At 50.3% G+C, this 24,340-nt stretch overlaps 2 protein-coding genes across 3 annotated transcripts in view; one reads left to right on the forward strand and one right to left on the reverse strand.

Moving 5' to 3' along the window:
- Nucleotides 1-141: 141 nt before the first annotated feature.
- Nucleotides 142-2,245, forward strand: PROCA1 (protein interacting with cyclin A1). The gene is made up of 4 exons (XM_062629866.1): nt 142-358; nt 1,215-1,347; nt 1,451-1,585; nt 1,667-2,245. Exons 1-4 carry the CDS (start codon nt 157-159, stop codon nt 2,193-2,195), a joined length of 999 nt encoding a protein of 332 aa, XP_062485850.1. The 5' UTR covers nt 142-156; the 3' UTR covers nt 2,196-2,245.
- An 871-nt stretch (nt 2,246-3,116) lies between these two features.
- Nucleotides 3,117-24,340, reverse strand: part of SUPT6H (SPT6 homolog, histone chaperone and transcription elongation factor) — a 28,293-nt gene continuing 7,069 nt past the window's right edge. For both annotated transcript variants that reach the window (XM_062629877.1, XM_062629876.1), the window contains 33 exons: nt 23,634-23,829; nt 22,886-22,970; nt 22,180-22,453; nt 20,999-21,100; nt 20,409-20,525; nt 19,797-19,886; nt 19,199-19,341; nt 18,784-18,935; nt 18,264-18,362; nt 18,016-18,145; nt 17,780-17,930; nt 17,206-17,360; nt 16,445-16,640; nt 15,834-15,973; nt 15,638-15,755; nt 15,035-15,111; nt 14,740-14,875; nt 14,185-14,322; nt 13,710-13,877; nt 13,098-13,225; nt 12,158-12,365; nt 11,560-11,707; nt 11,207-11,349; nt 10,333-10,473; nt 9,049-9,244; nt 8,676-8,914; nt 8,447-8,560; nt 7,838-7,962; nt 7,279-7,391; nt 6,989-7,066; nt 6,735-6,901; nt 5,214-5,401; nt 3,117-5,053 (listed from right to left, as the gene is read on the reverse strand). In XM_062629877.1, the coding sequence (XP_062485861.1) occupies nt 4,867-5,053; nt 5,214-5,401; nt 6,735-6,901; nt 6,989-7,066; nt 7,279-7,391; nt 7,838-7,962; nt 8,447-8,560; nt 8,676-8,914; nt 9,049-9,244; nt 10,333-10,473; nt 11,207-11,349; nt 11,560-11,707; nt 12,158-12,365; nt 13,098-13,225; nt 13,710-13,877; nt 14,185-14,322; nt 14,740-14,875; nt 15,035-15,111; nt 15,638-15,755; nt 15,834-15,973; nt 16,445-16,640; nt 17,206-17,360; nt 17,780-17,930; nt 18,016-18,145; nt 18,264-18,362; nt 18,784-18,935; nt 19,199-19,341; nt 19,797-19,886; nt 20,409-20,525; nt 20,999-21,100; nt 22,180-22,453; nt 22,886-22,970; nt 23,634-23,829 (4,842 nt within the window). In that variant the 3' untranslated portion in view covers nt 3,117-4,866. The remainder of the gene's footprint in view (nt 5,054-5,213; nt 5,402-6,734; nt 6,902-6,988; nt 7,067-7,278; nt 7,392-7,837; nt 7,963-8,446; nt 8,561-8,675; nt 8,915-9,048; nt 9,245-10,332; nt 10,474-11,206; nt 11,350-11,559; nt 11,708-12,157; nt 12,366-13,097; nt 13,226-13,709; nt 13,878-14,184; nt 14,323-14,739; nt 14,876-15,034; nt 15,112-15,637; nt 15,756-15,833; nt 15,974-16,444; nt 16,641-17,205; nt 17,361-17,779; nt 17,931-18,015; nt 18,146-18,263; nt 18,363-18,783; nt 18,936-19,198; nt 19,342-19,796; nt 19,887-20,408; nt 20,526-20,998; nt 21,101-22,179; nt 22,454-22,885; nt 22,971-23,633; nt 23,830-24,340) is intronic.

A 24,340-nucleotide genomic window follows, 5' to 3' on the forward strand; every position in this document is an offset into this window, starting at 1 on the left:
GCCCGGCCCGGCCCCACCGGGAGGGGTAACCCCTTCCCCGCGGGCCCGGCTCCAGCACCCGGCTCTCCGGGACCCTCCGCACGGTGCCAATCCGCGCCGCGGGGCGGGCTGCGCGGGGCTATAAGGCGGGCGCAGGGCGGTGAAGGGCGCGGGGCCATGTGCGACCCGGGGCTGCTCCGCCGCCTCCTCCTGCTGCTGCTGCTGCTGCTGCTGCTGCTGCTGCTGCTGCTCTCGGCAGCCGCCCCCCGAGCGGCCCCCGGCACCGGAGCGGGGCTGCCCCGCGCCCGCCGCGGGCTCACCTACCCCGGCACGCTGTGGTGCGGAGCCGGCAGCAACGCGGATGCCTACGAGCAGCTGGGTAAGGGCGGCTCATCCCTGCCCCGTCCCGTCCCATCCCTTCCCGTTCTATCGCATCCTTTCCCATCCTTTCCAACCCTTCCCTTCCCTTCGTGTTCCGTCGCATCCCTTCTTATCCTTTCCCATCCCACCCATTCCCCTCCCTTCCCAACCTTTCCCATTCCTTTACACCTTTTCCCTTCTTTTTTTACCCTTTTCCTTCCCTTTTCATCCCTTCCCTTCCAGTTCTTTTCCTTTGCCTTCCCATCCCAGCCCTTCCCATCCGTTTCCATCCTTTCTCATTCCTTCTTATCCCTTCCCATCCCATCTCCAGACTGCTGCTGCTCCACCCCAGCCCAATCCCAGTTCCCAGCCCAGTGCTGGGTCAGTCCCCATCCATCCTAGTCCAGTCCCATCCCAGTACTGTTCCACTCAAGTCCCCATCCCTATACTAGTTCAATCCCTGTCTGCCCCTGTCCAGTCCCAGTTCACCCTTGCCTAGTCTCCACCAAAAGGCTGGTCCATCCTGGTCCCATCATTGTCCCCATCCTGGTGCTGGTCCAGCCTTTATCTACCCTCTGTCCTCAGCCTGATCCCTAGTCCATCCTGCTCCCATTCTGGTTCCCTCCCAGTCCCTATCCTGACTCTATCTTAGTCCCTCTCTTGGTCCTGGTCCCGGTCCCATCCTTATCCCAGTCTCATCCGCACTGTGGTGCTGCTGCAGCCCCAGTCCCCGTCCCAGTGCCAGCCCTGCCCATCCCAGTATGATTCCAGCCCTGTTTAAGTCCACTCTAACACTGATCCCAGTCCTAACCTAACCTAATGGCAGCCCAGCCCCGATCCCAGCCATTCCCGAACCCCATTTTCCCTCCCTTTAGGGGAGCACCGGGACACGGACCGGTGCTGCCGGGACCATGACCACTGCCAGCACGTCATCCACCCCTTCACTGCACGCTATGGGTACCGCAACCTGCGCTGGCACACCATCAGCCACTGTGACTGCGACCGCAGGTGAGCATCCCCCAGCATCCCTCCATCCCTGCATCCCTGGACAGGGGGAAAAGAGTTTCCAGCCCCTTGGAATCCTCCCTCAGCCCAGCTCTGCCTATGGCAGGTTAAAGGAGTGCCTGCAGCGGGTGAATGACACAGCCTCACGAGTGGTGGGTCAGGCCTTCTTCAATGTCATCCAAGTGCCCTGCTTTGAGTTCACCTACAGGGAGGAGTGTGTGGAGCCCTACCTCTATGTCTGGTGAGTGCCCCCCCCGCCATGGGGACTGCCCCCCTGCTCAGCCCCACGGGGGTCACCTCATTCAGTGTCTCCTCTTTGCAGGTGTAAGGCGTACAACACAGTGGCCATCGCGGTGCCCAGGGAGCCGGTGATGTATGAGTTCGGGGGGGAGCTCATTGACCGGGCAGCCAGGCCCGTGGGGGTCCCTCTGAGCCCTCCATGGAGCAGCACTGATGGAGGAGCCGTCCCAAGGGATGTGCCTGCACACCCACCCTCATCCCGCAAGAGAGCCAAGGAGGAAAGGAAAAGGAAGAAAGCAGACAAGAAGAAGGGGAAAGGTCTGAGAAAGAAAAGCTCTTCTGGAAACATGGAGCTGAGCGCTGCTGCAGCCGCTGTCCCACCTCATCCCACTGCAGGGCAGGATCCATGGGTCCCACTGCTGCCTTTGGAAGCAGCCAACGCCATCCTGAGCGATGCCCCGGTGCAGGAAGGCTTGGGCAGGGATCCAGCACCAGCCACGGCATCGCCGGTTCCAACAACCAGCGGGAAGAGGAGGAGGAAGGAGAGGAACAGGAAGAAGAGGCTGAAGGGCAGAGCTGAGGCACAGCCTGCACGAGAGCCGCGGTCCTGATGCCCCCGTGCGGGTCCTGGCTCTGTAATAAAGTCACATCTGCTCAAGCAGATGGAGCTGCCTCGGTTCTGTCTCCTTGGGGAGGGAACATCACAGCGGGGGCAGCATCCAGGGAAATCCTGGGGCTGATCCCACTTGTGGGGATGTGGGAAGGGAGCATCTGGAACTGGGGGGGGGTATTGAAGGGCTCTGAGCTGCTCTTCGCTGCTCCTACTGACCTGTCCCCACACCAGCATGGGGCAGAGCCCTGGTTCATCTCCCCCGCTATAGAGCTGCAAGTCCCAGCCCACAGGGCTGCTCTTCTCTGGGGGACCTGTCCATGAATTGCATCACCCCATCTCTTCCACTCAACCCACAGCCTTGTCCCAGGGCTCCCACACTGGCACCAATGCCCCCAGCAATAGCAAGGAATGGGGACCTTGTCTCCTCAAACCCCATAAAAACGCTCTTTGAAGCGGGACAACAAAAGCTTTTCCAGCCGTGGGATAAAGGCAGGCACTGCCCATGTCCGTGGATGGTGATTGCCCCGGGCTTGTTCCCCTTGCTCATAACCAGGATAACACCCTGCAAGGTGCTTCTGAGCGAGGAGCATGGCTCAGCCCAGCATCCCCAGTGAGAGCAGGAGAAACATCTTCCCACACCACATTCCACAACAGGAACAAGCTGGAGCAACAGGAGCTCTGTCTCCCATCTTGCCACACATCCTTGGAAGATCAGACAGAAGCCCAGAGTGCTCCACACAAACCCCACTATTCCCAAAGGACCACACGTTGCAATCCCCAATCCCTGAAATAAGCAGACCACATAAGCCCATGGCAGGGGAACACCAAGGCTGTAGGATGAATCCCACCCTCTGGAGCCCTGCTAACGGGTGCAAAGCCCTTGTGGCCACCACAGCAAGCACAGACCTGGGGCCTGGAGGCAGCTTCCCAAAAGTAGAGTTTTTATTGAGGGTAAGGGCGAAACTAAACCCAAAAGAGAGCCAAACAAAAGGGAGCAGGCACCGCACAAGCAACCCCCAGCCCTGGGTCTGACACTTCCCTGTGGAGGAGCTGCTCCCGCTCCAATTCCCATCATATGGAGTTCAGGACATAAGAAAACAGCGTTCAGGTCAGTACAGCCCCAAGTGCAGCAGCCCCGGGCCCCACACACATCCCCAGCCCGGCCTGCGGGGCGGGGGCACCGTGGCAGCCCCCCCAGTACTGCAGAGGAGATGGTGCCCGAGCCAGGACCTGCATTTCTCTGTGGAAACAGCTTTGCTTTGTCTCCTGGGTCGCTGCCATTCTTCAGGAGCATTTACATGCAAAAAAGACCTTTGTTTTCTTAGGATCTGCTGTTCTTGCTCACTTCCTAGAGAGAGGAGCCCGACCAGGAGCCCTTGGAAGGAACAAAGGCTCTGCTTCCATAGAAAATCCCTACTAACAAAGCAAGAGAGAGGCAAGTGTGTGCAACAGGAACGGCTCTCGGTGCTGCAATACCACAGTGGGCTGTTTCTGACACGACTAAAGTTATCCAACATTACCTGCCCCTTCCCAAGCCTCCCCCCGGTACCTCTCCCAGCCAGAGAGACACCAGATTCCAGGAGGTATCCCGGATATCGATGTGATGTCTCTGTAAGATACATCCAAACCGAACCATTATTCATCAGCACAACAGAAATCAGCTTCTCCAGGAGAGTTTCAGCACACTCCAAGCAACAAAAGGAAGAAGAGGCATTCACTTCCACCACTGAACTCTGCTTCTAAGCAAATCCATCACTAAGAGGAGAGGGCAGGCAGGCAGCACGGGCTGCAGGCAGGAAAGCTCTCAGCTAGAGCTCAGTAGAAACACTATTTATTCACCCCTCTTGGTTACAAGTGGGCAGGGTTAAGCAGATACGGAGCAGGATGCCATGCACGCCCGGCTGCTTCGTGTTCTCCACCACAGGAGCAGCTGCGTTCCAGCCCCACGTGTCTGTCCCGTGCTTGGGATGGCTGCTGGTGGCTGCTGCTTTGCAGTCTGATTAGAAAAGAAATCAGAAATCAAAACTAAATAAATATTGTTCCAAAAAGAAGCCAAAGGAAGGAGCAAGCCTTTGGTACGAGAGCAAGACTTCGAGCTCCAGCGCTGCTGTGCTGGACCCCTATGAACACAGCCAGGGGTTGGCAGAGCATGAAACCGTGGAGCAAACCAACCACAGAAACTGAGAACTTGGGTTTGCTTGACACAACCCCTGTGGTTTCTGTGCTCTCAGGGCTCGGGGAGATGACAGTCAGGGTTTGGGAGAATCCAGGTGTAACAGGCTCAACTCTAGGCCCATGGTTTGCACTTCCAGCTACGTTTGCTTCCTAGTCTTTGTGGTGAGAGCAGAACTGCTGCGCACGGACAAGAACAGACTCATTTGACATCAGAATTACTTTGCCGAGCTTCCCAAATGGTGAACCAGGGCCTAGAACACAGAGACCACTGCAGTGTCCCTTCCTATGATATAATTCTTTATATATAGTATATATATTTAGACCAGCCCTGCCAAGTCTATTCAGTTGCTCAGGTGCACGTCACTAAGAGTCACTTCCCACGATGTATAAAACAGGAGTTATGCGGCTAAGGGAAGAGAAGGTGTTCTCAACTGTTCACTCTCTTCTCCCCTTCCTAGAAGAGAGTGGAGGGGTCAGGTCAGGCCCAGCAGCACCTATCGATCCATCTCATCCAGCAGTGGTGTGGCATCCCCAGCGATGGACATGGGCGTGCTCTCGATCATGGGGCTGGGAGACGGGCGAGGAGTCAACCTCTGCTTCTGTTTTCTCCTCTCAGCCTCCTTCTCCTGCAGCCACTGCTCGGCCATCTTCCCCCAGTCGATGGCAGCGTGATTGGTGGTCCTGCAATGACACAGGCACAACGTCAGGCACATGGCAGGAGACATTCCAAGCCCTCCCTCCCCAAGGGATCCCATGCAGGAAAGGTGCAAGGCAAGCCCACCACACAGAAATCAGGATGGGACACGCAGATACATGTGCACCCAGCACTGGGACCACTCACTTTGGCTGCTGCCTCTGCCTGGAGCTGGATGATGGTTGGGACTGTGTCTGGGACTGGGTGGACTGGGGTGTGGTGTTGGCCTGGAGCTGGTACTGTGGTGTTGTGATCGGCTGGCTGGGGGTAGTGTAGGAGTAACTGGGGGTCATCAGAGGGGTGGCCACCGGTTGCTGTGCTGGAGTTGTGAAGACCTGCAGAGAGCAGATGGTGTTAGAACAGAGGGCAAAACCTGCTGGGCTCTGCATTGCCCTGCTTGCCCAGGAGCCTGGTGCACGTCCTCACCGTGCACTCCCAGCCCTGCTGGAGCCCCTCATCTGGGCAAGGAGAAGTTTGCAGGGACTGTTGCCCGGGGAATGGGGACTGCAGGGCAGAAGGAACAACACCCTGCTGAGCACAGGGCATTTGTGCCCCTGAGATCTCCTGATCACCCACCCAACCTGGCCACCACATCCTGCCTTTCTTCTTCACCCCACACAGGGTACAAGGGGAGATGCTTAAGCCAAGCAGAGGTAAGGGCTGCAAGAGGTGGGCACAAGAGACACTTGGGGCAAGCTAGCAGGAATGATGTCCCACAGTGGGCTTGAAGAACCCTGCGAGCACAGCAGCTTCTGAGATGGCTCCTTCCCAGATCTCAAGCTGGCTGGCTCAGCCCAATGGAGTGTTTAATCTCTGCCTCCCAGTATTCATCTCTCTTTTCCTTCAGATTGTCTTGATGATTAACACATTGGGTTATGCACAGTCCCTGCCTCTCCCCAGTGCTGGCTGTGCCAAACTCCATGAAAGCCTCCCAAGGTGGTCTAAAAGAGGATCACTCCTCCCTGCAAGCCTTGTCTTGCAGCACCTCTTCATAAGGTCTGGGTGTGTTTTTTGTACCCAGTTCTTCTGCAGCTGGATTTAGCCCTGATGGAGCTGGCAGTGTGGGCTGGGAGGAGGCAGGCACCAGCACACATGAGGAAAGGCTTCAGTGTAAGCTGAAACTGTCCAATTCCATCTTATTCCCTAAAAAGCCCCTGGGTGTTGGGTCAGGCTGAGGTGTTCTCCTGCTGGTGCAGCTCGGAGATTAGCACGCTGAGCTGAAAAGCCTTGCAAACTCAGCACATAGTTTCACAGCTAATCTCTTCCCCAGCAGCTCACGTTGCAAGTTCAGGGGCACAATCAGGAGGTTGTGCACCCTCACTGCTGGATCCCACCTCTCCACCCTGCCACATTCCTTGGGGGCCAGACCCAGCCTGCTACTTGCTTCCGCTCTCCCCAGAGCAGGGCTGTGTTAGGGACCTCTTTCTTCAGCCACACAAGGCAAGAGGAAGCGTGGTACAAGAACCAAGCCAGGCTTCCACTGGGTACCACAACTAGGACCCAGGTAACAAGTAACCTCTGAGGCTCCCAGTGGAGCCCCCATGGGATGGTTTCTAGCAACAAAGAGAAGCCATGCAGCACCTCCTCTCATGAACCTCATAGAAGCACAGAATACCAGGTCAGAAAGGGGACCATCTGGTCCAACCTTTACACTTAAGTGACACCTACGTGGTACGCGCTGCTGCCGCCTCCGCTGCCTCCATAGCCATACTGACTGGATGCCCACTGTGCAGGGGTGGCATTTGGATTCTGTCCCTGGCCTGTCACAGCAGCAATGGCACTGAACATCTGGGAAGTCATGTTCTGTGGCAGGGCATTCACTGCACGGGTCAGGTCTGCAAGAAAGATCCACCACTTAGACAAAGCAGAGCTTGGATGAGGAACTCGCGTCCCAGTTCCAACCAGGAAAGGCCTGCACTGACCTGCCAGGTTAATGTTAGCTGGAGTAGCATTAATGGAGGCTGGAGTCCTGGTCCGACTGCTGCTGCTTGGAGTAATACCTGTATGAAACACAAACCAAGAGAGATGGATTAGCTCTCCTGGAAGAGCAGCTGAAACTCAGGATTTGAATAAGCAGGCAACAGGCTATGTTACCAGGGAATGATGTGAGCAGGAGGCTCAGGGAGAGGAAAGGGACAAGCCCAACATTTGCTGCAGGGCCACTTGGCTGAAAGGCAAGACAACTGAGGCATTCAAGTTTTGGGATGCTCACCTGGAACAGGGTCCTGATAATGATCCTTAAACCATCGGAAGAGTCCGTTCACGGTAGGGAAGACCTGGCCCCGGTAGCGGAATCCTTCTGGTGTCACTGTCACATACTCTATCCTGTGAGGAGTGGTGAATGCAGGAGAGGACATGAGGTTGCAGACTGCTTCAGAGCCATACCTGCACCCTCACACTGACAGGTCAGTCAGAACAGGCATGGCCATACTGATAATGAACAGTCAGACCTACCCATTTTGTTGTCAAACAATTGCTCCAAAATACCATTCCTTTCCAAGCAAAATCTATCAATCTCTGCCTACACTCCTGTGACACCCCCTGCATAGGGCAGTACTGCTTGTAGCAGCCAGCTGGTTAGAAACACAAGTCTCTGGGGTAGGATTTAATCCATTCATGGGTTCTCTATTGTCAGGAGGCCACAGCCTGGGTAAGGGAGGCATGACTTTTACAGGGATACTGACAGAGCTGGAAGGAAAACTGGCAGCAGTAAGCTGAGGGGTGGTACTGGCAGTACTCAACTGCAGATGTTGGGCTTGCCTCTCATTTACCTTGGTTTGCCTCGAGGTTGATATCCCAAGAGGAATTTGCCGGGTAGATCTTTACAGGCACTAATAAAGTAGGGAATAAACGTTGGCTTCTCTTTCTTGGTCTTTATGAGCAGCTCTTCCAGCTTCTAATTAAAGAGAGAACGAAGGGAAATGCTCAAGGCGAGTCTACATCTCCAGCAACACACAGAGCCCATGGATATCTCCCTCCATGCTGTGGTCAGCCCTTTTTCTTCCCAGCCCTGATGCTCACAATCCAACAAGGAACACCAACCACACTGCTTCTGTACAAGGCTGGTGCACAAATGTCAGCAGGTCACAGAAAGCAAATTACTCTCAGTGACATTTGCTGACAGAGCCACCCTTTGCTGCTCTGGCAGCACACCATACTCCCATTGCTCTCTTATCTCCACTGCTCCCAGACAGAATCTCCTATAGCTATAGCTGGAAAGCGACTGCCAAGCCCCAAGCAACAAGAGGAAGACCAGAGAGAGCACTCCAGCAGCAGCTTCTGACAGACACAAAGAGTTTAAGAGCTGTCCTGAGACAAAGAAATTTATGTAATACTCCTGTATCTCCTATGGAAGCTCCTACGTCCCAGGACAGGCTTACCTTCTTGTCTCCACCGTTGCAGTCCTGATAGTATTTGTGATTCAACAAGTCTCTGGCAAAAGAAGCCATTGGCTGGACATAGCGAGCAACAATTTCATCCAGGTCTTCAAACTCCTTCGAGGAAACACATTTAAAGAGGTATAGAGGGTGCATGATGAGGAACTCTTATTCTAGTATACAGCTCTCAGACATATATTCTGCACAGCAAGATGCTCTGCAGGGCTCTTACCTCTGTGTTAATCCAAAGCATGGAGCCCAGGCTGAAGGCATTCTCCTTGCCCTCTTCTCGGACATCCACATGCTGGTAAATCCCATCGTTCACCTTCCAGGTGACAGTCAGGTGGTTCTCCCCTTTGCTACTTGGCCGAATAATCACATCCCCTTGGTCCATGGTCTCCATCATCTTCTCAGCTTGCTTGAAGCTAATGTTGTGGAATGATGGGTGAGCAATTACTCTCTTGATGTACGCTAGGGAACAAAGCGGAGCGTTTAGGTTTCCAAGAGGAACTGCTTCATTACAGCTACAGGCCTAATTGTGGTTATTCTCCTGAAGCACCCTGAGAAGGTGAGCATTAAGAGGGAGAATAAAATCAGAGGCTCACTTGTCCGCTGTTGCTTTCTTTTCAGGTCTTCCTCTTGTTTGTGATCTGCTGCCTCAGAGTCAAAGTCGTAGTAGGTGTCTTTAGGCAGTTTCCACTCATTGTTCTTATCCATCAGGTCTGAGGTCCTGCAGGTCAGGTCTGCACTGAACTTCTCAATGTCAATCTTCATAATCCTGCAGTGAACGGTCATTCCCACCTACAGGAGAGGGGCAGGCAAAGCTCATCAGCAGGTCTGGCTGATGCACCAGTCTCCCTGCGCTACACAGCAATCTGTGTGGGGTCATGCTGCCAATAGGAGGTACAAACTACCTCACCTACTTCAGACTGATACAGCCTTTAAAAGTGAGCCTTCAGTTCAAAGTGAAAATCAACTGATCCCCAAGATGACTAGAATCAAAAGAGATTAAAGGAAAAATGGGCAGTTCTCCAGCAAGTTACTACCTATGCTCCAGACCTCACGGGAAACTGCATGTCTGGAGGCTGAGGACAACAAAGTTTGCTGCTTTACATATCTTTAACAATGGGAACTGCAAAACTGGACTTCAGTATGCACAAGAAAGCAGTTAAGTCTGGTCTGAAACAGAGTGGAAAACATCCAAAGGACTGCTGTAATAAAATGGGAAAGAAAATACCATCACAAACAGTGCAATGTCTTAGTCCAGTTAACCGTGCTGAAGTTAATGGCTCTTGAAAGAAATGCTGAGACCTTTGAGCTTTCAGGATTATCCATCACCTGCATGGGACCCCCAAAGACAGCAAAGATTTTAAACCTCTATTTCATCTTGTGATAAAAATACGTGATTCCGTGTCTTCCAGAACCCCAGTCCCTGTCTTGAGCAAGACCTGTAATTCTGGACCAGTAACTTTGACATCCACAAGTGAATGGAGACAGAAGCAAAAGCTATGAGAGAAGGAAAGTGACCCCTGCATACCTAGCAGCAGCTTTGGGAACTCTTTAGAAAGCCAAAACAAAGGGCAGCCCTGCATTAGAATGCCTTCTGGTCTCCTAAACCCAGACTTGAGCCAGATGATAATAAATCCTTCTGCAGTGCAACATGTTAACTGATTAACGTGGCTCCCACCAGCTGCCAAGAGAGATTTGCACTGTGGGACAAAGACATTAACCAGAGCCTGAACTTGCTGCTGATTCAAAGTCCTTCAATGAAACTAAGGTTTGAAAAGTCATTTAGGGAACGGTGTTGTTAACCAAGCCCTGAATCTTTGGTACTGGCTCCAGGCTCTTCCAGCTCTTGCTGGATATGTGGAAATCCACTGCTTTCATACCTTTACTCTTTCTTCTGGCCGCTTGACCACCTTATCACTAAGAAATTTTGTTGGGATGAAGCCAGCGACACCATTATCCAGACGTGTCTTCACTCCAATGGCCTGACCTGGGCAGGAACCGCTGTCAAAGTGGTTCCAAACCTTGAGCAAGGCAAAAGTAAAAGTCATTCAGCATGGAAACAAAATAGCCCCAGCAGCTAACACTCAAAACCAAGTCTAAAAGCTGTGTCAGCAAACTGGTGCAGCCAACAAAGACATGTGGAAGGGCAGGGGACAGAGGACTTCAATGTGTGCTACCCTATTTTGGTTCTACTCAGCTTATGGGTGGATCTTTGCAACCAGGAAAGTCAGAACATTTTCAGATCCTGCACAAAAGCTTGCAGCTAGGGCTGGTTTCTAATGAATGCTATAGGGCTTTAAAGCCATGGATTACCAAGGCTGGAATTCAGCAGCGTTTAGAAGAGACCTAAAGTACAGCTGCATTAAGCAGCAGGGAGTTCAGATAAGTTCTTAAAGTTGAGAAGGTGGCAAAACAACCTTCTGTTCTCAGTGTCACAGGCAGTTTCTTTGCGTAAAACACAATCCCAGATCACGAACAAACCTGCTTTATATATCTGCAAAGAACTGGCCAGCTTAGCCCCAGGTCCATTTCCCTCTTAGCCCAATTCACTAAAATCCATAATGTAGCCATAAAGGAGCTGTCAAATCTATACTGAAGCAATTAGTCCGAAGTGGAACAGATAGTTGCAGCCAAAGGCCACTTTCAGACTGGGCACTTGCAGATACCTTGTGTCCCAAGAACCCCACAAAATGCTCAAACCTGCTGATTGCAGGCTCTCAACAAAGGCAGCCCCATGAGGAGCAGCAGCCCCACCTCGCTGAGCTCAGGGAAGTTATCCTGCTGACAGAAAGGACACTGCCAAAGGCCAGTTTCATCGTTCCGTATCGCCTGGTCGTAGCTCTCTCCCTGGGGCCGCCTGTGGGCTATGCCAGTCACGTTGCAGATGATCATTTTACCTGTGGTGTGATGGGAGAGGAGAAAGGAGGAATGAACAACTGCAAGCCAACTGTGGGGAAGGGGAGAGCCCCCATGTAGGTGTCAGAAGACCACCCAGAAACACTGCTTCAGATACATGCAACCATAGCACAATCACAACATCACACTAAGATCCCTCTGCCCTTTACACATCTGAAGTCAACTTGGGATGACAGAAACCAGGGATGTACCTATATAAAAAGTCTCTGGAGTTTCTTTGGTCAGCATATTGAAGACTTCTTCTGTGTTTGGAGAACGATATGGGGTTCTCAGGTCCTTGTACCTGCAGCTTAGTTCAGCCCGAATGTCATATAAAGTGATATGCTTGTCACCATAGCCCTGTGTGGTAATTCAAAGGTTATAAAGCCATGAGGAGCAGAAAGGAGGCGAGTATGGAATTCAGTGCAAGTTATTAAAGAACTCAAGGAACTCATCAAACACCAAATTCAACAACAGAGGAACACAAAGAAGAACCCACCATCAAACTCAGTTACAGGATGTTGAGGTTGAAAGTCCCAATACATTCAGAAAAACAGGTAATTTCAGGGAGAACTGCTTAAACAGTCTAATTACTGTCTCTGGCCTCCTGCCTCCCTCTGCCCCATGTGTAAGCATTTACTAGATGCCACTGTCAGACACTGAATACTCATACTGCCTGTTTATACATTTTACAACAGCTAAATGCTCAGCTCCTCCAAAAAATAAGGGTCACCAGCTATAAAACATAACGAACTGAGCTGCATAGCAGAGCTTCCCTCTGCTTCTCAGCACCAGGAACCCCCCGTGCACCTGTCTTTCCAGTTCCTCAGCAAAGGCATCGAGATCCAGGTCCTTCAGACGCTCAGGGTTTTCCAAGATCTCCTCTAGAGCTCCTGCAGGATTAGCATCCTCTGCTGACTCATCGTATTCCAAGGCATCCACTGCCATCTTTCTTGCCCATTCATAGGTTTCAGGATGGACCCTGGACCCATCTAGGACTTCGATGTAGGAATCAGTGCTGAAATAAAACAAGATTCAGAGAAGGGCTCTGCAGGGTTCCAGAGTCACCTCCTTCAGCTCAATAACAAAGCACACTGTTGAGCACCACGACTGGCTGCCTGTCTGCTCTGCCACCGCTGTCTTCTGTGGAGCAAACTACAAAGGACACAAGGAATTCTTCCTTGCTAATCAACAGGAACCAATGCAAGACAAATTCCAGTCTGCAGCTCCTGTGCTGCAAAGATACAGCCAGGCATTTTGGATGCTAGAGATTTAGAAATCAGGTTACTGCTGTCCTCCAAACACCTCTCTCTTGTTCAGTTACCAGTAACCTAATGCTCTGCAAACTTCCCAATATTGCTACCAGTTTAAGAGGAAGCTGAATTGCAGAGTTATTCCTCAAGTTTGGAACTTTCCTAACTGTTGGTAGGCCTAGCAGAAGCTAAGCCAAAGTGCACATGGGTTACTGATGGACATTCCTGCATTAGGGAATAACTGGTTTTAGTTTAGCTCCTCTTGACCACAAAGGGTCTTTCAAACCTATATAATTAATGCTGTGCAGCTCACATTGCTGCACGAGTTTAGCTGCCCTCAGGGATCAGATTAATAACCAACAATACCTGAACTTGGCCAGGAATCAGAGGCCACACAGAAATTCCTGGGATATGGGCTCCAGGGTACAAGACTGCTTCAGCCTTTGCTCATGCTAACTCCATACCCCATATGACACTGGATGCACTCCAATACCCACCTATCACCCAGTGAGGCCGTGTCAATCTTGATGAAGCCAGCACAGTTGATAAACACCTTGGGTCCCATGTGGCACATGGTAACCAGCTGGGTCCTGTTCTCCAAACGTGTGTTGTTTTGTTTTAAGATCTGGAAAGACAGGGAATAGTAGAAACCTTGCTATTCAAACACAAGGGAAAAGCAGAGGACTCACACTGGACACTGCAGTGTTCAAACCATCCCATAGAAGCTTCAACAACTCAAACTGTTGTTCCCTGCCTGCATGTATGAAAGAAGATGATTCCACATGGAATGGCTCCAACTTTTGGGAAAAGCACTGGCTTTTTGCCTTGTGTTTTCTACTGCGTGAAGGCATCTTCCTACTGTTAACAGTGCATCTATCCCTGTGGGTTCAGGAGCCACGTAGAACTGATGGACCTACTTGGATCTATCAAGGACACAAGTCTTTGCATAGCTTCAGGGTTGGGCGCAGTGAGGTAACACCTACTAAAACACATGTCAATGATGCTGTCAGCTGCATCTGGCATACAGGATCTTGACTCATCTCCTAAAAGCACTGCTATCAGGCCACACGATGCACTGTTTCTGTAAGCAGGGACAGAAGCCTCCTTACCTTCAGCAGATGGGTGCCTTTGCGTGGTCCCAGGCCACACACATACTGTAGCAAAGCCTGGCTGTGAGGGTGAGCAATGGCTCGATTGACATCCACTCCCACCTCGTTCACACGGTTTATGAATTCGCAGTAGAGGGCATTCAGCAGCTCCTCCTTCACCACATGCTCCTGACAGAAAGGAGAGGTGTTAGCCTCACAAGGAGATGCTTGCAACACTTTGCCATAAGCAAGCTGTGCCAAACGTAACATGCTGGCTCTCGAGAGTTGTGCTGCACCTCAGTTACCCCTCAAACAGCCTAAAGGCAGGAGGCAGATGAGTTAAAAGAGGTAAAAAAAAGGTGCTGTGTTTCCTGAATATTGCATAAACCAGGCAGGACTTGCATGAGTTCAATTTGGAATGCTTTTCTTTGACAACAAACTGTCCCAGGCCTCCCAAACAACCTTCTCTTGCCCAAGGATCTCATGAAGAAGTTACCTGCAGAGGGTGGAGCTTCAGGCAGAGAATATCCTCATCAGAGCTGCAGACCTGGGCAAATTCTATGAGAGGGTCCTGGATGCGGCGAGCAAGGGAGACAGCCTGACGCAGCAGAGGAGGGTAATCCCTGAACTCATTCTGCAAGAGAATCAGGGAGAACCCTGATGGTGTTTTCACACTTTGTAGCACAAGCAGCAAAGACACTTCAGATGGGGATTGGAACAAGGGAAGCATTTGGTGCTCAGCACAAAGAGAGCTGAGGTCAGAGGCTTCCAAGAGCTCTGCTGCAAGTAGGAATGAAACAACCCCACTCACCCAGCTGAGCAAGACTCAAATTTCAGACTACATCAATATCTACTCTGTACATCTGCTGGTGCTGATCTCTCCAGGGAAGCCTAAGTAAGATGCTGTGCCTTGATCCAAAGATCAGTACGTCACTGTCGAGACGGATCACACGAGGCAGAGGATGATGCAAGGCAGGGCCAGCACAACAGAGGATGAGACAGCACAAATGAGCAACAGACTAAGGGGTAGCTGAAATAACAGAAGGCTCACCTCAGACTTCTTGCTGTTCATGTAGAGGATGGCCAGTTCATTGTCCACCAGCTCCACTCCAATAGAGGACAGCTGCTGCCCTTGATCCAGCTCATGAACAATTCTCTTTACATCCTCCATCAGCATCTGAGCATCCCTAGGGAGAGACAGCCAAGCAGATTGAGGGGAGAGCGCAAAGCTGGGTCCTGGGATCACTTTGGGAGATAACCCCATGGACAGAAACAAGTGAAATGTGGACAGGCATGAGGGAAGGACTGCAAGGAGACTGGGAAGTGGAAGGAACACAAAGACCGACCTGTTCTCGCCTGCAATTGTCACCACATGAGGCTTCTTGTTCAGAAGGAATTTTTTCAAGGTTTCAATATCCTGGGCCTGGAAGGGGAGGTGAGACAGGTCAGAGCAGCAAAGCTGGAGAGTTTCTGTACTGAGCTACTCCTGGGTACTGAACCAATCCTAGCTTCCTATTTCACAGAGTAAAACCTCCCCTAGTGCCACCTTGATCTGCCACCATGCCATGAACATGGCTAAAGGCCTTCTCCACAGGCCAGCCTTGCAGCTCCTGACCACTGTAAGGTCAGACAGGAAGGCTCTGCAGAGGAAAGACTGATGGCGCTGCGCTCTGATGTTACAGAAAATCAGTGAAAGTAGCAATGGAAGTCAAAAGCCTGCCCAAGTGCCACTCCCCATAAGGGGAGCAGAAGAGATGAGCTGGAATATAACTGGAAACAACTCTTCTGCCAGGAAAATTACAGGGTGGGGAAAAGGCAGTATGTTTGCATGCAAGAGTGGCAAGGCCTGAGCTGTCTTCAGACTGACTATTGCCCACAGTGGATCGCATGGTACCAAAACCAACATGCAGACATTCATCCCAACAATAGCTGCATCCATCAAGGCTCACCTTCTTTTCCCTCTCTTCCTCACGCCAGGCATTCCTTCTCTTAGTGAAATGTGGCAGTCGGAGGAAGTCTGTAACCTCACCCTCTCCATTAACAAGGGCGCAAAACACTGGGTTGTCCCTGCAAAACAGAGATCACTCAGACACGGTGAACTGCTAAAGCTCTACACGGATCCAGAGGCAATTCCTGTCCTCCTACCTGGCTGAGGAAAAGGCAATGCCTAGCACCCGAATCCCCTTCCCCTGGTTTTCATCCATGAAATCATCATCTTCCTCCACTTGCTGATCAGGACGATATGAAGCTACTTTTAACCAGTTGTACAGTTTCCGGCTGCAAGCCTGGTAGAACAGGAAAGGAAATTGAGGAGGGAGAAAATCCACTGCAGGTGCTTTGGCAGAGCCCTTTTCCAGAGGGAAGGTCACAGAATCTCAGAATGGTTTGGGTTGGAAAGGACCTTAAGATCAGCTAGTTCCAACCCCCTGCCATGGGCAGGGACACCTCACATTAGGCCCCATAGCCCAAGGCTCTGTCCAACCTGGTCTTGAACATTGCCAGGGATGGGGCAGTCATGGACTGCTCAAGGCAGCAAGACTGTATTCTGCCAGGACTGGAACCAGCTCTGCAGTCCCATGGAGCCCATCTCCCCTCCCTATTGAGATGCCGGCTTTTCTTCTCCCACCTTGGGAAAGAACCAGATGCAGACCCCTGCCTCCCTTCTCCTCCTTCCCAAGAAAGAGCCTGTGTATGGCTTGTCAGCAGTAATCTCCAGCATGCTGTTAGCATTTGTAACCCCAGCTCTCCCATCTCACCTTGAGGACATAATCCTTGGCCTCCACCAGCAGCTTGTTCTTCAGCTCTTTAGCCATCTGCACATAGAGGAACTGGTTGAGGGACCTCTCGATGGCCATCGTACGCTGCCGATTCCACTCCTGCACCTGATGGCTGAACTCATCCCGGTAATAGAACTGTTTGATTTCCTCAAAGTATGTCTGGTCACTACCATAGCTGCAAGAAATAAGAGGAGAAGATATAAAAGTGCTTCAAATGCCTGCACTGACAGCACTACTGGCAGATTCCTGCACAGGGATGCAATAGCAGCAGATTGGCTTCAGGAAGATGCCTGGGAATTAGAAAGGAGAGGCAGTCCTTCCATCAAACACTCCTTTAGTTGCAAGAGCTATGCTGTGATACAGATCAAAGCCAAATGCCATGCTGGTGGCCTGATCAGCACAACACAGGGCAGCCCACAGCCACATTGCACAGTGTGGCTCCTCAGATGTGCAGAGAAAGAACCAAGGAGTGAGTGTAGTTGGGGAAAAAAAGCATCACCTTTCAGAAAAATCCTAAAGGCTTCAGGGTTCAAATGAATAAGGGAGATGTTTTTTTCTTCATCTTAATGAAAACTTAGGTAGACAAGACCCTAAGAGGTTTGCCCGACTTTAAGGTGCAAGAAAGCATCAGGCCATGACTTCCAGGGGCAGTCTGGGTTATAGAAGAGCTCTAACAGCACAGCAGCACTGGATGAACGAGCTCTGCCAAGGCATGAATGGCACAGCCAGTGAGGACTCACCCCTCCACTCCTTTCATGTCAATGCTGATATCTATAGTGAGCAGTGCCTCGTCCTCTGCCAGGCTCATTTTCAGGAACTGGTCATCTCGCAGCTCCTTCACAGGCTTGTTCTTCAAGTATTTAAAGGAATAGGCATAGTGGGCTTCATCGATATCCTGGGAGAGGACAGACAAGTCAGCATGCATGCAAGGCATTCATGAAGAAAGACCCTTCTGTATACCCCAGCAGACAATGGTTTTTATTCAATACCCTGTCGCCCCTATGCCTGCCAGCCTGCATTTCCTTCCCCAGCAGGACACAGTGGAATTCCTTCCCAGTCCCAGAGAAACAGAGACTGTTCCAATAATTGAAGGCAACATCTTAACAGCAAGAATCAGGTCTGATGAAATGCTGAGACTGAAAATGGCAGCACACTGCTGAGCTGGGCTCTGCAAACAGCCCAGCTCACACGCTGCTCTGAGACTCATTGAGTTGCCACTGACATGGGAGAAGGTTTCAGATGCAAAAAGAGCATTGTATGTTATTTAGATCCCTCCCTGAACTGACCCATACAGTTGGAGCTCCCCTTCCTTACCTTTTTCCCCTTTTTGGTTGGTGAAATGTTGATTTTGGCTCTTTCTTGGAAAGTCTGTCTCAGGACCTGCCTGACCAAAGGCTCCCTGGCTATCTGCAAAGCCACCATGTACCGGGCTCCTTCCAGCACGGCTTCAGGGCTTGGGAACTGACTAAAAGCAAAAAGGCAACATAAAGGCTTAGGACTTGAGAACGCTTCCAGATCCCCTCCCTTGTGTCACATTCCCCCCCACTGACCTACACACATAATCCTTGGCCAGCTCCAGGGGCTCTGCAGGGAACTGCTCTGTCTCGTGACGCTGGTAACTGTCTCGGAGGTTCTCTCCAAACTGCTCAGGAGTCAGACCAAACTTCTTAGCCAGGCCATCTGGTAACAGGAAAACAACAAAACCAATAAGGACAAGCAGCTTATACTGAGCTAACCATCAGTTCTCCTTCTACAGGTAAGCCAATGCAAGCTCAGCATGACAGAGAGCAGCTCTTACCCAGCCCAGCTGTTTGACAGATGGTGTACATATCCCGCCGGGAAGCCTGCTTCAGCTCAGGCCCTTTCTGCTCATCATCTTCTGCATCCTCCCCATCACCTATGGGAAGGATATATTTAGCAAGGCCTCTTTACAGAGGCATCCAGACAGCTGCAGTGTGTCACAAGTACAGCACAGGGATTAAACACAACCTACATTGTGCATTAGATCCCCTACATTCCACAAGCACATCTCAAAGGTCATAGTCTTAAAATGATTCAGGGTTAGAAAAAACACCCTGAAAACAGTATCTTCTCTTAAGTTTCATTCTTTTGTAGTTTTAATAGCAGTACCTCTGGGTTGCACATTAAAACACACATCAAGGTGGCTGATCAGAGATGCCTGAAAGAGCTGGAACTAACTTGAGATAGAATTGAGCAGCAGAGCTGCTCTGTGCAGACACGCGGGCTTTCCAACAAACTTCCTTACCAGGATTTTCAACCAGCCCACAATTAGGAGACTAACAAATCTGGGGACAAACCTTCCTCCTCTTCACCATCCTCTCGGATATGCTTCTGCTTCTTTCGAGCAGCCTTGGCAGCATTCTGCATCTTGGGGATGTCTCGCCCATAGTACAGCAGGAAGTGATTATACACGTCCTTCAGCTCGTCCATGGACTGCACGTCCTTCAGCCTACGGCACGTAAAGCCAGCATGTTACACCCTGCTTGCAGCTGAGCTGTGGTCAGAGCACTCAAGGAACCTGCTTTGCTACAAGTCACAGGCAGAAGGAGCACTTGGGTTCATCTTCCAAGAGAGACTTAAATATTTCTCAGTACCAGCTTTGTGGGGAGGATAAAGTCAATGCACTGCAGTGGCCAGACAGCCTGTGCTGTTTGGGCAAGTCAACACACACTTTAAGTTGTTTTGGAATGAATATAAGTCATGGAACCATACCTCTCCATGTCAGTAGTATCCAGGGCCCTTATTCCATCAGCCAAGGGCTTGTCTGGGTCAGCAGAGATTTGTTCATACTGATAGGCCTGCATCTTCTCAAACAGCCGTGTCAGGTTCTGCTTGCGGATCTTCAGCTGGGTCCACTAGCATGAGAACAAAAGACTTCCAGTGAAATGCACCATCACAGTGCATCATGTTTGTCTCTTCCCTTTCCAGACAGGGAGCTCTCAGGATCACAGGATATTTGTCATACCAAAACAATCACCAAAATCATTATCCACAGCCAAGCCCAGATGTGACATGTGGCAGGTCTTATCTCCAATGTAGATTGTAGTAATAGAAGAAAATAAATCAAGGTTTGGATCTTCCTGATAGAAGGTCACTACACAAAAGGAACTTGGTGAAGGGAAGGACTGCTTTGAATTCTCTTTTGTCAGATAACCCTTTACCACCACAGGACAGCAAACACGCATGTAACACAGGTAAAAAAAGCACACAAGGTCTCCACAGCCAAACCAAAATCTGCTGAAAGTATCAGGCTAAGTGGGAAGACATCTTAAATATCAATGGGATAACAAGCAGTGAAAACACTCCTCACCTTCTCATCCCACTGCCAGACCCTCCACAAGTCATTGATGTGCAGCTCTGGCTCCACATACTCCTTTCTATAGAAGGCGATGAATGGGACCTGGGTCAGAAATGAGACTTGTCACCACCATGCAGGAGACCAGGCTGTTCCTGGCAGCCAGAAGTCCAGAGAATGCTCCTGTTCCACGTGGAAGAACAAGCTAATGGAGCAGCAGTGTAGGAAATATAACAAGCCATGGCCCAGCTCTTACGACTGATCCACCAAAGAACACACCACATAAACGAAAGAGCTTCTGCAGCATCAGGCAACACCTTAGAGAATAGGTTGAAGCAAGACTGAAGAGAGTCTGAAAGTCCTCCATCTCAGTTAACATCATTTGCCCAGGATCAGGGAAATAAGATGACGGCAGTCCAATCAAACAGGCCTTAAAAACCTGTGTTACCACAGCTCATATAAGATGAGCTGCACCAACAAGCACCATTTTGCCACAGGAGAGGCAACCAGGTATCTCAGTCCCTTCTAGTTTGCTGCCCTAAATGCTTCCAGCAGGCCTTCTGCTAATCCTGTCTGGATAAGGAGATAAGCAACTCAGACCTTGTCATGGCAATGGAGCAAAATTACCTCAAAGTGTTGATTTCTCATGAAATTCAAGGCTTCTTTAATCTTCTGGATGGTGCTGGGACCCTTGCGGCTGAAGCTGCTGCTGGCTTGTCCACGGTCGAGGTAGTCAGAACTTTCCTAAAAGGGAGAAACATGTTGTGCTGCTTGTATTCCTAAGCTGACCTCCCTAAAAGACCAGCCTGGGCTAAGGGTGGAAAAAAGCAGTCTTAGGAATGCAGGCTTAGGTACATGCTCTGATTTTAGACCACAGAAAAGCATCCTAGCCCTGACTGGCTTAAAGGAAGAGAAGCAGCCTCTGGGCAAAGTAACTGATGGTTAAAAGCAGATCATGGCTAATACTGGTTTAGTTCTAAGTGCACTGTGGCTCAGAGATCTTTCAATCATTCTTAGTTACTCTTGCAACTTCTCTGCGTGCCTTTTTGTCCCATTTTGTGGATGTGAGAATGAAGATACATGTATGTTAAATGACCTGCTGAAAAGCAGAAAGAAACATGTATGGGGCATCACATTCAGCAGCCTCCTGGAACAAGGCCTCCAGACTGGAAATCTGGAAGTCAAGTAGGACACAAGTCCCAGGCATAGTCCTTTACCTGCAAGGAGATGGTGGGTGTTGCAAATGCATTCCTATAAATCCAATCAGCTTCTTCCTCCAACTCATCATCCTCAGCATTCTTCACCGGGATGGACCGCAGCTGTGGGGAGACAACAGAATGAGCAGAGGTACCTGCAACACCAGGGCTTTTGCTACCATCTTTCCAAAAGGCCTGGAAATTACTGCTTTGAGCTGCAGGTTGCCTATAGGGCCTCAACACCTCCCATACCCACTGAATTTTGCTAGGGACAGCACTTCAATATCTGCATTTTCTGAGCACACAAGAAGCCTGCATCAGCTTTACACCAGTAAAGGCAGCTACAATTCTCTCAAAGGCTTGTGGAAAGGCCTGCAGTGGTGTGAAATCTTTTGTGAGGATCAAGCCAGGGTATCCCTTTCTTCCTACCAGCCCCAAACCCTTGCAGTTACATCCTCTGTTTCAATCTGTTTGTTCTATCATCACTCTTCTTGCTGCAGACACAATAACAGAACATAAAGCAGCTCTAAACCCTCCCTGGGCTTTTAGTCTCAGACACTTCTCTTTCAGGAGCCTGCTCTAATCATCAGCATGAGGATGACAGAATGTCTGAACAGGCTATATAAGGCCAGAAGACATTCCAAAGAACACTCCCGTGTGCTGTGCACACTGGCATGGGAAAGCAGGTCCTTCTGAAGAGCTGGCAGCTTCAGCTGTCCCTTTTACAAGGAAGAGTAACAAGTCTCTGCACAGAATTACATTAACATAAAGGGAGATGGGTTGCTTAGTGAAAATCTGAATATAGGGTAAAATTAAGACAAAAATATGAGATATCAGAATGATTCCCAGCAGCACAAACAGGACTCTGCATTGAGAGCAGTGTAAGTCCCAGTCACCTGGATTAAAGTGAGTTACAATTGGTACAGAACAGGTATGTGCTGGCTGGCAAATGGGTGTTCTAGAAACCCCAGCAAACCTTCTCTGGCACTGTACCTCTTGTTAGCCAGAAGTACAACTCAAGGGATTCCTAACAGCATCCAGCATAAAGGACATCTCAGCTGAGCACAAGCCCGGGAGTGCAACACTGGCACCCAGTGGCCAAAGAGAACCTAGGACCAGTGCTAAAACCGGGCTTACACAGCTAACACAATTCACAACGTCATCTGAACACTGAAATACCTTCTGGCTCCCTCCTCCCTCACCTGGAACCTCTCAGGCATGTCTGTCATGCGGATCTCATTGTCCTGGTCCGTTAGATGACTGCTCTCCAGCTCACTGGGCTCATACATCTCAAAGATGCTTCGTCGGCTGACGCGCTTCTTGGTGGTCTTCTTGGGTCGTACACGGGTCTCCCCTTCAGTTTCTTCATCCTCATACTCATATTCCTCCTCCATCTCCTCATCATACTCATTGTACTTCTCAAACTCATCATAGTCAAAGTCCACACCAAAGATTTCCTGAGCTTCCTGCAAAGCACTGGAAGGCAAAAAGCTGCCATTTAGCCCCACAGTGAAGCTACAGAACATCCTTCTAGCCACACAGAAGAGGCCAGAGCATCTAAATCTAAGTTTTAGTTTCCCTCTAGACTAAAAAAAAATCATATTTTTTTTAGATAAGTACTAAAAAAAAAAAATCATATTTTTTTAAGTAAGTACACAATTCTTTGACCTTTACATGCAAACACCTCTCTTAGGGGACTGGTTTTGGTATCCCTGTAAAAAAAAAAAACAGGGAAGGAGTCAGACTTCTAAGGAATCACAGACTAAAGGCTCCAGGTTTAAATTTACCAGGTTCCTTTAGGCAAAGAGACCAGAAGTACCCAGTCACAAGCTGAATCACTCTGAGGTTGCAAGACTCAAGCTGAGCACCGTTTTTGAGGCTCCAGGCCAACTTCCAATCAATACTTACGCATCTGTGTATCCAGGGAGCTTCTTTCGCCATTTTGGCTTCTTCAGAGGTTGTCCATCATCATCCACAATGAAGTCATCAATGTCTGGACATGGAGAAACAATTTACTAGTCAGGACCTCGCATATTCAACTGGTACCTCTCACAAAGCTCAGCTCAGCCAATGCAACTATGAGCCTTCACCACAGGCCTAGGCTGCCGCTGGCTGTCAGTCTGCCCAGCTACCCACAGCATCTCCTACACCAACCTCAAACATTCCAGGAGCCTGACCCATAATAACAAGCTAGAATGTACTTCCAGACACAGGCAAAGCCATCTGGCAGCTATCTGCAGCTCAGTGCACTGAACTGCAGTCAGAAAAGGCCTTGCTGCTTGAGGCAGCAGACAAAGAATTCTTGACACTCCTTCAGTATGGTATTAGCAGTGGCAACAGGCCGATACTCAAGTAAGGCAGGCATGTGCCATGTGCTGTGCTACCAGGTACTAAACAGTGCCTTGACTTCCTTCCTTTGAAGCATTTCCATGTTAGAAACATTCAACACCTCAGCATACGTAATGTGCTTCTGGACAAAGTGGTTTAGACAAGCTAATTCTGCACTCAAACACTTCATTCTAAAGACTGTACTAATCAGACCAAAATGAGCTTTACGACAACGATGCTACAGCCTTTAGTTACTTGTAGCTCAGAGAAAGCCCTAACTTGGTTCCTGGGCTTAACGCTTTGGATGTACTGACCATCCAACACTCACCAGATTCATCTTCCTCCTCCTCCTCTTCCTCTTCTGGTGGAGGAACGGGAACTTCAACAGCTTCCCCTCCTTCCTCGCCTTCGCCATCCTGAAAGATTTCTTCAGCAATGGCTTCTTTCTCATGTTCTTCCTTCCCATAATCTTCCTCCTCATCATCCTCATCATCGGACATCTTCCGCAAACGCCTGAATTTTTGCTGCAAGCAAAACAGCTCATTAGGGCCCACAATTCCCAGCATGGACACCAGGCTCAGTGGGGCCTCTGCCAGGCCATGACTGCACTTCTCTGACAGGGAGCAGGATGGAGCCCAGCAAAGGCACACAGGGGAGAAGGGCCGTCCCCTGGCAGCCTTGCTGCAAGTACTCATGGGGCTCAGTGCACACACCCCCTAACTGCCTGCTGAGGACTGTGCCACCTGCATGCTGTCACCACCAGCGTTAGCCTGGCTTGGTGTGCCTCTAGTGAGCATTGCGGAAGGAGCTTTACAGCCCATAATAGCCTGTGGTGACTTTGAGGTTAGCATCACGCAGGAGAATGCTACTGGCACACAGGCTCCTAAGACTGTTGTGCAGAGGTGGGAAGGGAGGAGCACGGCAGATTTTAGGAACCAGAAGTGTTTTGCAAACTCTAGGAAGCCAGGTCCCAACTGCCTGGGCAGGGAAAAATGCCACTTCCTTCAAGCACTCACCCCCAGAAGGGTAGGAGCA

This window comes from Pezoporus occidentalis, unplaced genomic scaffold (assembly GCF_034315485.1).
Source record: "Pezoporus occidentalis ecotype Australia unplaced genomic scaffold, CSIRO_AGI_Poc_V1 ctg343, whole genome shotgun sequence".
Taxonomy (NCBI): Eukaryota; Metazoa; Chordata; class Aves; order Psittaciformes; family Psittacidae; genus Pezoporus; species Pezoporus occidentalis.